The 12,612-nt window shown below is 44.0% G+C and overlaps 1 protein-coding gene and 1 pseudogene across 5 annotated transcripts in view; one reads left to right on the top strand and one right to left on the bottom strand.

Moving 5' to 3' along the window:
* Window positions 1–2,792: 2,792 nt before the first annotated feature.
* LOC116627153 lies at window positions 2,793–4,130 on the bottom strand (annotated as a pseudogene). The gene has a single exon (XR_004298438.1). The product of XR_004298438.1 is annotated as a cytochrome c oxidase subunit 8A, mitochondrial-like (transcript).
* Window positions 4,131–5,458: 1,328 nt separating this feature from the next.
* NFX1 (nuclear transcription factor, X-box binding 1) overlaps window positions 5,459–12,612 on the top strand; it is a 74,229-nt gene continuing 67,075 nt past the window's right edge. For 2 of the 4 annotated variants that reach the window (XM_032396786.1, XM_032396785.1), the window contains exons 1-2: window positions 5,463–5,642; window positions 9,862–10,863. In XM_032396786.1, the coding sequence (XP_032252677.1) occupies window positions 5,618–5,642; window positions 9,862–10,863 (1,027 nt within the window). In that variant the 5' untranslated portion in view covers window positions 5,463–5,617. Of the gene's footprint in view, window positions 5,643–9,861; window positions 10,864–12,612 lie in introns of all 4 variants that reach the window. The other 2 variants (XM_032396787.1, XM_032396788.1) reach the window with 2 other exon arrangements.

The raw sequence follows: 12,612 nt of genomic DNA, 5'->3' as shown, positions 1-12,612 counted from the left end.
AATAAAATCTTAAAAAGGGGGGGGGCGCCTGGGTGGCTCAGTTAGTTGGGCATCCAACTCTTGGTTTCAGCTCAGTTCATGATCTCAGGGTTTCGGGATTGAGCCCCACATCGGGCTCCATGCTCAGTGGGAGTCTACTTGGATGTTCTCTCCCTCTGCCACCAACCCCCATTCATTCTCTCTTTGTCTCATGAATAAATCTTTAAAAAAAAAAAAAAAAACTTCGCTTTCTTTTCTTTTTTTTTAAGATGGAGAAATTTTCTTTTTAAGTTTTTATTTATTCATTTAAGGAGTCTCTGCACCCAATGCGGGGCTCAAACTCATGACCCTGAGATCAAGAGTTACATGTAAGCTCTTCTCACTGAGCCAGCCAGGTGTCCCAACATTTTCTTTCTTTTACAGAACTGCCTCCCCCAATATAACCATATGATTATTGCAGAAATACCAAGTAGAGTAGCCCTACCCTTATTCTTCCAAGCTATGAGAGTGGGCTTGTGACCAGGCTGTGCCTGTTGGAAGTTCTTCCTTTGAATTTTCTAAATGGAAACTTAGGGGAAATACTTTCTTCCCCTACTCTCCCAAAGTCTTTGTCAGTATGAGAAGCTTGAGATGTTGAGGCCAGAGGAGACAAGACGAGAGGCCGAATGAAAGAATCCTCATGGCACTGAGGCCTGACTTCTGATCTTTGAGACCCCGAGAGTGCTCCAAGTCTCTGCAACTCTTCCTTTAATTCTGTGAACTCTCTGAGAATTCTGCCAGCAAACCCCCTTTTCTGCTTAAACTAGTTGAAGTTGGGTTCTTGTCACTTGCCAATAAAAGTCCCCAAAATTTCTCTGCAGCCTCTCTCTGTGCCATATCCCACTTTTCATTGTTAGGCTGCAATGATTGCTTCCAGTTCCCCCATTTCCACCATAAAGTCATGATTCCCTGCTTCTGACCATACCTTTCCCTGGAGATTCCTTAACACCTTTATCATTCTGCTAATTCTTGCTGTACTCAGAAAAGACCAAAGGCCAGGCCTTGGTCTATGTCAATCTTAGTGAATTTAAGGAAAGTGGAGAAGATGAGTCCTGTGATAGAGTCAGTCCCAGGCACAGCATAGTCTTTGACGATCACTCCTGTAGCTGCCACCAGTCAGCATCTCTGAAGCAGAGTTGAGTGCAGGTGGTCTCCTTGAGTTGTAATCTGTCAGCTCCAGCAGTTTAGCAAGGGTGGAGGACATCGGATCCAGTAAGAGAGTAAAAGCTTGGCACTTCAACCTCTATTCATCTCCCATAGCTTTCCTTTTATATTTTCCTACCCCCATAGATTCTAATATAATAGATCTGAATATGGTGTGAGCACTTGGATTTTTAAAAGCTCCCCAGGTAGTTTTTGTATGTAGCCAGAATTAAAAACCACTGCCCTAGGATGCCTGATCAGTTTGACTCCATTTTCATGGACAAGCAGTCTGGGCTGTTGCCATCAATTTCTACAAATGGAGAGCTAGGCAGTGATTGCCCTAAGGCAGTTTTCATCCAGAGAATGAGTTGGGACATATTCCCTCCTCTTCTATTTTTAGGGAGAGTTTGTGAAGGATTGGTGTCAATTCTTTGAATATATGGTAGAATTTACCAGTGAAGCCATCTGGGCCTGGGCTTTGTGGGAAGCTTTTTTATTATTAATTAAATCTCTTTACTTGCTATAAGTCTATTCAGATTTTTCTATTTTTCTTGAGTCCGTTTTGGTAGTTTGTGTGTTTCTAGGAATTTGTCCATGTCATCTAGGTGATCTAATTTGTTAGCATAAAGTTGTCCATAGGATTCCCTTATAATTCTTATTTCTTTAAGGTCAATAATAATGTCCCCTCTTTGATTCCTAATTTTAATAATTTGAGTTTTTTTTCTTTTTTTCCTTGTCAGTCTAGCTAAAAGTTAGTCAATTTTGTTCTTTTTATTTAGTGAACTTTGTTTTGTTGTTTTCTATTTTTATTTCTGTTCTAACCTTTATTGTTTCCTTCCTTCTACTTGTTTTCGTTTAGTTTGCTCTTCTTTTTCTAGTTTCTTAAGGTAGAAGGTTAAGCTGTTGATTTGAGATCTGTCTTTTTTTTTAATTAATAAACTTTATTTTTCGGAGCAGTTTTGAATCACAACAGATTTGAGCAGAAAGTACAAAGAATTCCCATGTATGCCCTGTCCCCACACATGCACAACCTCCCCCATTATAGACATCCCACACCACAGTGGTACATTTGTTACAATCCATGAGCCTACACTGACACCTTATTATCACCCAAAGTCCATAGTTTACGTAGAGTTTACTTTTGGTGTACTTTCTATGGATTTAGATAATGTAACCATCGTTGCATCATAAAGAATAGTTTCACTGCCCTAAAAGTCCTCTGTGCTCTGCCCATTCATCCTTCCCTTCCCCCTGAGCCCTGGCAACCACTGATCTTTTTACTGTCTCCATAGTTTTGCCTTTTCCAGAATGTCATATAGTTGGAATCATATATAATATAGCCTTTTCAGATTGGTTTCTTTCATTTAGTAATATGCATTTATGTTTCCTCCATGTGTTATTCATGGCTTGACAGCTCATTTCTTCTTAGTAGCGAATATTACAGTGTCTGGACTTTATTTTTATTTTTATTTTTTTAAAGACCTATTTATTTATTATGGAGGGGGGGTGCAGAGGGAGAGGGAGAGGGAATCTTAAGCAGACTTCCTGCTGAGAGTAGAACCGGATGCCCAGCTCAGTCTCACAACCCTGAGATCATGACCTGAGCTGAAATCAAGAGCTGGACGCTTAAGCGATTGAGCCACCCAGGCACCTCTGGACTTTTTTTTTTTAAAAGGTTTAAATAGACTTTATTGTTATAAGGAGGGCCTTACCGAGTAGGGCCTTATACACCAATATATGTGGTCTGAGGATGTCACCAAGGAGAAATCGAGAGGTCATGATTGCAGAAGAGGTCATTGAAGGACACGATCCTGGGAAGGCCGTTCAGGAATGCAGCAGACATGATCAGGAGAGGCCAGGGGTGGTCAGGTCACAGGGTGAGGGACAGGACAGCCCCCTTCACTCCCATTTCTTGTAGCACTCCAGATGTGACAGGACCCAGCCTGATGGCAGGAGGAAACAGGAAGCAGGAGGTGAGCCCAATGGAGTCATCCATGGTCCCGAGCCCCTCCCGTGGTGGCTTGGAATGGATCTGGGCATGCTGCACCGGGAGCCACGGGGTGAAGTGTGTGAGGCCCCTCAGCAGCTGCGGTATAGGCACAGACATAACCGCACGGAGAGGCTGCAGACAGTGACCAGCAGTAGTAGCCCAAGGTCGGGAAACCAAAGTGGTGGCGCCAGCCGGAAATTCCGGCACTGGGGAGTCCCGGCACTTCTTTTTTAATGCAAGTATGTCGTAAGTTTTGGTATGTTGTATGAAGTACTGTTTGTATAGAAAAGGCAGGATAGATGTTTGCTTACTTACCTTTTTTTATAAGTTTTGAAAATAATGAGAAGATTCCCTAGTATGCCATTCAGTTCCAAATTTATCCTTTTTGCCTGCTCTGTGAAATGATTTGCACCCTTTTAAATAGATCCTTTATCAGCTGGCAGATATTAAGATGTGTCAGTAGAGGGCACCAGAGAGATATTGCAGGAGGAAAAGGTTTTGTTTCCTGTTGTAGTGTTTCAGTTAGGCTTTTGTGCTGTGCGCGGCTTCTCCAGTGTTTGGCTCCAGCAAAGTACAGGGCTTCTTCAGCACGTGGCCTTTTCAGTTTATGGTGGCTAACAGCCAGAAACTTCTCTTGGCACCCCCTCAGGTGGTTTGTAGTAGAGTGCCTCTTCTGAGACACCTCCCCATAAATGACTTTCCCCAGTACCCTACAAGGTAGATTTCTGGCAGCTTCCGCTATCGCAGCACCACAGCCACTTCCCTGCCATCTAGTGAGCCACGGGCACATCCTGTCTGACAAGGTCTGCACGTCAGCTCTGGGGTGATCTTCATTAGACAGTTTATCTCAACCCTAGAGGTAGTGGCTGTTCCTTATATTGCTAATCCTATTTTATTTTAGAGTTCTTTTTACTTCTTTATTAGTCAATCCCCTTATTACTCCAATGCTCTGTTATAGTTAATAAGTCTTTAAATAAATAAAATCTTCTCTGTTCAAATGACTGTGTGGTTCCTTTCTCCTGATTGAACCCAGACTGATATATCTGATAATTTCTAAAGGTGACTGTATGGTTGGTTGGTTGGTTTGATGAACTGATCTGTCAAAATTAAGGATTTATGTTCAGTAAAGGACAAAATAGACCATGGAAGAAAAGAAGACAACTGAAATGTATAAAGCTGACAAGGAATTGATATCTGCAATATACAAGAAACCATAAGCAAGAAAAATAGAGCAACCCCAATAGAAAAAAATAGGCAATGGGTGTGAATAAGCAGTTAAAAAAGAAGAAACTCAAAAGGTCATTAAGAAATGTTCAGACTTGGAGTGCCTAGCTGGCTCAGTTGGTAGAGTGTGTGACTCTTGATCTTGGGGTTATGAGTTCAAGCCCTGTGTTGGGTGTAGAGATTACTTTAAAAGAAATAATAGGGGCGCCTGGGTGGCTCAGTCGTTAAGCGTCTGCCTTTGGCTGGGGTCGTGATCCCAGGGTCCTGGGATCGAGCCCCACATCGGGCTCCCTGCACCGCGGGGAAGCCTGCTTCTCCCTCTCCTACTCCCCCTGCTTGTGTTCCCTCTCTCGCTGTGTCTCTCTCTGTCAAATCAATCAATCAATCTAAAATTTTGTTACTTTAAAAATTATTGGTGCTTCCAAACTTTCCCCCTTCCGTTCAGTATCTATCTGTATTTTATTGTCATCTGCCCATTCAAGTCCTTTACCATTTTTTTTTTTTAACGATTTTGAGAGAGAGAGAGCATGAGAGGGAGGAGGGTCCGAGGGAGGAGACTCCCTGCTGAGCAGGGCGCCCAATGTGGGGACTCGATCCCGGGACCTTGGGATCATGACCTGAACCGAAGGCAGTCACTTAACCAACTGAGCCACCCAGGCGCCCCTTTACCATTTTATAATATATGGTTAATCGGGTTTTTTTCTGGGGTTTTTGGTTTGGTTTTGGCTTACCATTTTCTGATTTGTAAGCGTTCTCGGTGTATTAGCCCTTTATCTTTTTTTTTTTAACGCGTATTTTCCCTCAGGTTCCCTTTTGACTACTTAAGAGTTTTTTTCGTTGCTTTTTAACCCCAAAGCCAAACTACTCTAGGTAGAAGGTGACCTCTGAGTTAACTGCTGAAGGCCAGGTGAAGTTGGTTGGGTGCCCGGACAAAAGGGCATAGTAGCAAGAGAACACCGTGAATCTCAAAACGAAAAACAATGACTACGCACATTCCAACCGGCGCACGAACGTGACCCTAGCCACCTACAGCCAGCCTCTAGTCTCCTCCTCCTGGCCGGCGCCTGGCGCTTGTGTCTGACGTCACGGACGCACCGCACAGTTCACTTAGGCCGCGCAACCTCCGTGGCCGTCCCCCCGGCGCGCAGATGCGAGTATTCTTGCGGCGCCGGAAGTCAAAGGCACGTGACCGGGTGACAGCCCTCTCTAGGTTGCCGGGCTCGCTTTAGGTGTTGGCACGGGATGGCGGAGGCGCCTCCTGTCTCAGGTACTCTCCCGGCCGGTGCGGGACTGGGCCCCTCTCGGGGAGCGGAAATTGGGTCAGTGGCGAGTCCTAGGGCTCCGGCCATTCATATCGCGAGAGCGGCGCGTACTAAGGCTCGGGATAGTGGCTCGGAAGGGCCAAGCCACGCGCGTCGTGGGTACCGAGACCTCGACCGTCCTCCACTGGGTTGTGAAACCCCGGTTTCCAGGGAGAGCGGGTTTGTCCCGGCGCCCAGTGAATCGATGTGGGCGTCTCGCCTGCTGCGGTACGTCACGCCTTCAGCCCGGCCCTGCTGGTGCAGAGGCCGCACTGATCTCCAGCAGGCGGGCGTCGGCCGAGTCACCGCCCGTGACGGTGACGGGCTCTCGATGCGTGGCGGGTTGGCGCGTCCTGGGGCAGCGGAGCGAGCGCGAGCCGAACATCAGTGGTTTCCATTCTCAGACAGCCACAAACTCGCAATGTGACAGAGTCTGTTTCCTCATCCATCGGTTGGGGGTAATTAAGTTAATTCCTGTGAAAGCTCTCACCCTGTACGGTACCTGTTCCATAATTGTTAGCCCACTTCTCTTGGAGTTGGTTCTATGTGTAGAACAGCTTCATTTGGCTGCTAATGTGGCATCCATTTCCATTTCCTTCAGGGGGTACTTTAGGTCTTTGTTCTCCAAACTTTTTGGGCAGAGAACAAAAAGAAACATTTTACATCTGACTCAGTGCACACGTGTGTAAATATAAAAAAGAACCAAAAGTTTTAGGACGTAATGCTTTTCCTTACTAATTGCAGTACACTCTTATTTTCTGTTTTCTTTGAAAAAATACTTGTCACAACCCACTACGTTGATTTGATTTCAGGACCCACTCTTTCTGAAAAATAGGACAGCAGTTTGCAGCATGTGGTTTGTAAACAGTCATTGATTTGAGTCTTAGTTCTGCCACTTACCAGTGTTGGGGCACCAAGAAGAGTGTATGTGTGTTTGTGTACTGGGTGGCAGCTAAAATGTACTTGTTACTGTGGGTCTTGGTCAAAAAAGTTGCATTTTCCAAACCCTAGTCCTGATTTAGGTTTTAAATCTTGTGGGATGGGAACCTTTTTAGGTTAGTTCGGTGTTTTGTTATTCTCCCACCCATTTTTTCCCCCAGATCCTCTAAACTGGATCCATTGATCTTCCCATCCTCAGGCTCACTTCTGGCCCATTTCTACACCCTTCAATGTTTGAGGCAGGATTGGGTAAGGCCAGTTGTGAGTTACAGTTTTGGCCTCCTTTGTTCCCCAGGTTGCAACCTCCTCCCCATCTATTCCGGCAAAGTTCCCTAGTCCAGAGACCTTTCCAGTCCCTCTCCCGTTTCTTAGTTTGTTTTTGCTTTGGTTCCCATTCCGTGCTCTTATTTCAGCATCATCTTTAGCCCACACCTCCATCTCCACTCAGGGTTTAGTTCTCTTGCCCACTCCTGTCCTCAATAGCAGACAGGTTCAGGGATATCTTCCTGCCCATGGGCAGACTCTCCAATGCCAGCTTTATTTCTAGACTTCATAATCTCATGGATTTCCCCTTATTCTTCTCCACTCACCTGTTGGACACTTACTATGCTGCTATGTTATCTTCGATCTATCACTTGTATCCTATTTACTGAGTAACTTCTAGCTACTTAAAATACTAAAGAGAAAAGGGGGTGGTGTCTCAGATCTTTGTGTCTCAGATGCAGATTCCTGATTCATGTACCCTTTTTCCCTTCCTCCTACCTCTCAAGGATCTTTCTTTTCTTTTTTTTTTTTAATTAAGATTTGAATAGCGTTTTAACATTTTCTTTTTTTTTTAAGATTTTATTTATTTATTCGTGAGACACAGAAAGAGACAGAGAGAGAAAGAGAGAGACAGAGAGAGGCAGGCTCCCCACGGAGCAGGGAGCCCGATGCGGGACTCGATCCCAGGACCCCGGGATCATGACCTGAGCCGAAGGCAGACGCTTAACCGACTGAGCCACCCAGGCACCCTCAAGGATCTTTCTGAGGGCATTACCTACTACCTCATGTCTAATGGAACCATACTGTATATGAATAGGTGAGGCCCTGTCTAGACTCTCTAGTTGATCAACTCCTTACTGCTTGCTGAACATGGAACACCTTCTTCCCATCCTTTACCAGGCTATTCTGGACAACTTTACTGACTTTTCTTCTGCCCCTCTCCAACTTTGTTTCTTCAAGAAGGAGAGGACTTTGCAACACCCACTCGGTCTAATCTACCCATTCCCACCTTTATGTTCTCTCGTATGTTTCTGGAACATCTCCTTTGCCACCTTCTGAATCTGTCTAATCCTCTTTGTTTTGTAAGGCTTTCCACCCCATCCCCAGAATTGCCTGTGTGAAAACTTTCAGGACAGATCCTGGATTGAGTGAGAGGTTACCCTATGACCTTTATAATCTCATTCAGTTCTTGAGTATATGTTTCTGTGGTACCCACTGCCCAGCCTCTGACAGTGCAGTGTAAGAGTGTGGTTTTTAGGGCCATATAGCCTGGGGTGGAATCCTGAGTCTGCTTTGGAACACATCTGTGGCCTTTGGCAAGTAACTTTCTCAGTGTCTCAGCTTTCTCATCAGGAATGTAAGGATTAAATGAGTTAACAGATGCAAAGTGTTTAGAATAGTGCCTGGCACATGCTAATTACCTAATAAATGTTAGCGTTTATTATTAAACCTGAAACCGACAGGCTCTGCACTGCACCCATCTGAGGTCAGGTCTGTGTGTTTTAGATAGTCTGTAGTCCTAACAGCAAAAATAAAGCACCATTTTAACCACTTTATATATGTTACTAACTTGCTTTATTCTTCATAGCAACTCTTTGATGTAGGGATTGTTACTTTCTCCATTCCTTATAAGAAAATTGGGGTCAAGTCATTTGCATAAAGACACAAGTGATGTGCAGGGACATAAACCCATGTCTTCCAAGCCCTATTGATTCATAGTACAGTTGGCCGTTAAACATCATGTGGTTAAGGATGCCAATCCCCCGCACAGTGGAAAATCCACGTATAACTTATGATTCCCCAGAAACTTAACTACTAACAGCCTACTGTTGACCGGAAACCTAACCAGTAACATAAACAGTCGATTAACACATATTTTGCATGATATATGTATTATATACTGTACTCTTAAAAATAAAGTAAGCTAGAGTAAAGAAAATGTTATCAGGAAAATCATGAGGAAGAGAAAATATGTTTACAGTACTGTACTGTAAAAAATTCACATATCAGTGGACTTGTGTAGTTTAAAACTTGTGTTGTTTAAAGGTCAACTGTATAATCCATATGCTACACATAATTCTGACTTTCCTACTAACTAGTTTTGTATCCTTAGGCAAATCATTTAGTCTTTGGGCTTCAGGAACAAAGAAGCACATTGGGGGGAAAAATGAGTGGGTTGAAGAGGCATATGGTTAATTTTTGAGACTCAGATTCTGGACTACATTATAAAGGTTACATATGGAAAACCTAAAGTATATTCCTGGGTGGGGGGAAGAGATGGGAACTAATGTACTCATTAAGTTTATCTGTATGAAATCTTAATTAAATTTCACAATAGCCCTTTGAAATAGTATCATCTTTTGTCATGGATGAGAGAATGAAGGCTAAAAGCAATCAAGTGATATCCCTAGGCTCATATCAGAAATTGGAGGGCCAGACTTCAAACTGATTCTGGCTGACTCCAAAACCTGTTTACTTGATATTACACAGTGCTACCTTAAGAGTTTTGAAAGACCACATGGAACCTGCTGATTGATTCTCACCCCAGAATTGTTTGCTGACCTGAAATTTTTTGATAAAAGAAGTGCATGTATAAATAATGCCTGATTAGGATGCCTGGCTGGCTCAGTAGGCACAGCACGAGACTCTCAATCTTGGGGCTGTGATTTCAAGCCCTATATAGAGCGTGGAGCTTATATTTAAAAAAATAAATAATAATAATAATAATGCTTAATCACCCAGGTGAGCAGTTTTACTTAGTAGTTCTTAGCAGTGGCTATTGGTGAGGTTACTGGACATGGAATGGTCAGTGTTCCACAAGCACCTTGAACCCATCACATTCACAGGAAACATAGGCCTCACTAAGAGCCTGTTTTATACAAGTCCTTAGGAAAATAATATTTAGATAATGGCTAGAGTCTTCTGGGCTTCATGGGTGATGATTAATTTCTTCACTGGCATGTCTATTTTCTTATGTCCTAGGTACTTTTAAATTCAATACGGATGCTGCTGAGTTTATTCCTCAGGAGAGAAAAAATTCTGGTCTAAATTGTGGGAGTCAAAGGAGACTAGATTCTAATAGGATTGATAGAAGAAATTATAGTTCACCACCTCCCTGTCACCTTTCCAGGCAAGTCCCTTATGATGACATCTCTGCTGTTCATCAGCACAGTTATCCTTTGGGAGGCAAACCTAAAAGTCAACAGATTTCTTTTCAGTCCTCTGCTTCTAACAAATCACTCAAGAGCCATGGCCTTCAGAATCAACCTTGGCAGAAATTGAGGAGTGAAAAGCAGCATATCAAAGTCAAGAAAGTACAGAATCTCACTGACCAGACCTCAGTTGCAGCTGGCTTAGAAAGTGTGGCAAGGTCAGAGAGTGGGACAAACCCCAGAGAACACAGTCCTTCTGGGAATGAGAAGGAAATTGTTGGTGCAGATCCCAGGGGAGCAAAACCCAAAAAAGCAGCCCAGTTTGTGTACAGCTATGGTAGAGGACCAAAAGTCAAGGGAAAACTCAAATGTGAGTGGGGTAACAGAATGACTCCAAAATCCGAGGATGCTGGACCTGAAAATACCAAACCTGTGGGGGTTATCCACCCTGACTCTTTGGATACATCCTTTAAGAAAGGAGTATTGGATGGGTATGCGGCCAGACGCAATGAGCAAAGAAGATACCCACAGAAAAGGCCTCCCTGGGAAGTGGAAGGGGCCAGGCCACGACCAGGCAGGAATCCACCGAAACAAGAGGGCCAACGACATACAAATGCCGGACCCAGAAACAACATGGCCCCCATTCCAAAGGATAATCCTAATGAAAGACCAGCAAAATCTGCCTGTGACAATGGGAACTTGGCAGTCGTCAACAAGTCTTCCAGAAGGGTTGACCCAGAGAAATGTGCTATAAGGAGGCAGGATCCTCAAGTAACATCTTTCCCCCGAGGCAAACAGAACCACATGCTAAAGAATGTGGAAACACACACAGGTAAGTCTACCTAGAGGGTGGAAATGTTTTGTTTTGTTTTGTTTTTTAATAGATAATACACAGAGTTCAGGAACCAGAAAGTATAAAAGGGTACACAGTGAAACATTTCTCTCTGTCCTTGTTCATCATCTGCCTGGGTCCTGCCACCACTTGCTTCCCTCCCCAGTAGATAGCCACTTACTTAGTTTTTATATATCATAAGCAAATACAAATAGGGAACTTTTTTTCTTAACAAACAAGGAATTTAGTAAGGGTTTTTTAAAATGCAGATATGGGTCTTCCAGATGTTTGGTTACAAGATTTTTTTTTTTTTTTTTTTTTAAATCTTGAAAGCACAACTAGGGGATGGTAACATCTCCGCTACCTCTCTTCGTTCCAGCCTGCATCATCTCTTGTCTGCTTATCTGCAAGAGGTACTGACCACTCTTGCCATCTTCACTTTCTCTCTCTCAGTCCAGCTGTCACACTAGCATCAGAGAGTGATCTTTTTAAAATACACATTGAGGGGCGCCTGGGTGGCTCAGTCGTTAAGCGTCTGCCTTCGGCTCAGGTCATGATCCCAGGGTCCTGGGATCGAGCCCCGCATCGGGCTCTCTGCCGAACAGTGAGCCCGCTTCTCCCTCTCCCACTCCTCCTGCTTGTGTTCCCTCTCTGTCAAATAAATAAAACCTTTAAAAAAAATAAAAATAAAAATAAAAAAAAATAAAAAAATAAAATACACATTGAACTGTGTAGCTCCCCTGTTTGTTTATTTATTTATTTATTTTGACAGAGAGAGAGACAGTGAGAGAGGGAACACAAGCAGGGGGAGTGGGAGAGGGAGAAGCAGTCTTCCCGGGGAGCAGGGAGCCCGATGGGGGCTCGATCCCAGGACCCCGGGATCATGACCTGAGCCGAAGGCAGACGCTTAACGACTCAGCCACCCAGGCGCCCCTCCCCTGTTTATTTCTCACCACATACAGATTCTGGGTTCTTCCTTACCCGGCCATTCCACCTTATGCTGCTTCAGTCCCTCACCACATTTTATTCTCTGTACTCTGTGCCATTTCATCTTTCCCTGCTGTTGCGTATGTGGCTCTTTGTCTAGAATGTCTACCACTGGGGCGCTTGGGTGGCTCAGTTGGTTAAGCGACTGCCTTCAGCTCAGGTCATGCATGATCCTGGAGTCCCAGGATCGAGTCCCGAATCGGGCTCCCTGCTGAGCAGGGAGTCTGCTTCTCCCTCTGACCCTCCTCCCTCTCATGCTCTCTGTCTCTCATTCTCTCTCTCTCAAATAAATAAATAAAATCTTTAAAAAAAATTAAAAAAAAAAAAAGTTTAGAATGTCTACCACTACATTCACTAATGAATTCTTACTCATTTTTCAATGCTAGTTTAGCAACATGTCCAGGACACCTATTCTCACCATTACAGATGGCATTAATCTTTTCTTGCCCTGTGATAACGTCTTTCCCTTACATACACATGCTTCAGTTAGAGCAATTACCACTCGAAGCCATCATCATTTATGTGTCGGTGCCCTCCACTAGTCTGTAAGCTCCTCGGAAGCAGAAACTGTATCTTTTTTCATTTTTTGTAAAGGTTTAATTTATTCATTTGAGAGAGGAGAGAGAGAGAGAGCATGCATGTGTGCACAGTGGTTGGGAGGGACAGAGAGAGGTAGAGAGAGAATCTCAAGCAGACTCCCTGCTGAGCACAGAGTTCAATGTGGGGCTCGATCTCATGACCCCAAGATCATGACATGAACCA

Source organism: Phoca vitulina, unplaced genomic scaffold (genome assembly GCF_004348235.1).
Source record: "Phoca vitulina isolate PV1807 unplaced genomic scaffold, GSC_HSeal_1.0 scaffold94, whole genome shotgun sequence".
In the NCBI taxonomy this organism is placed as follows: domain Eukaryota; kingdom Metazoa; phylum Chordata; class Mammalia; order Carnivora; family Phocidae; genus Phoca; species Phoca vitulina.
The sequence above is the reverse complement of the archived record's forward strand: the minus strand, read 5'-3'. Positions and strand labels throughout refer to the sequence as shown.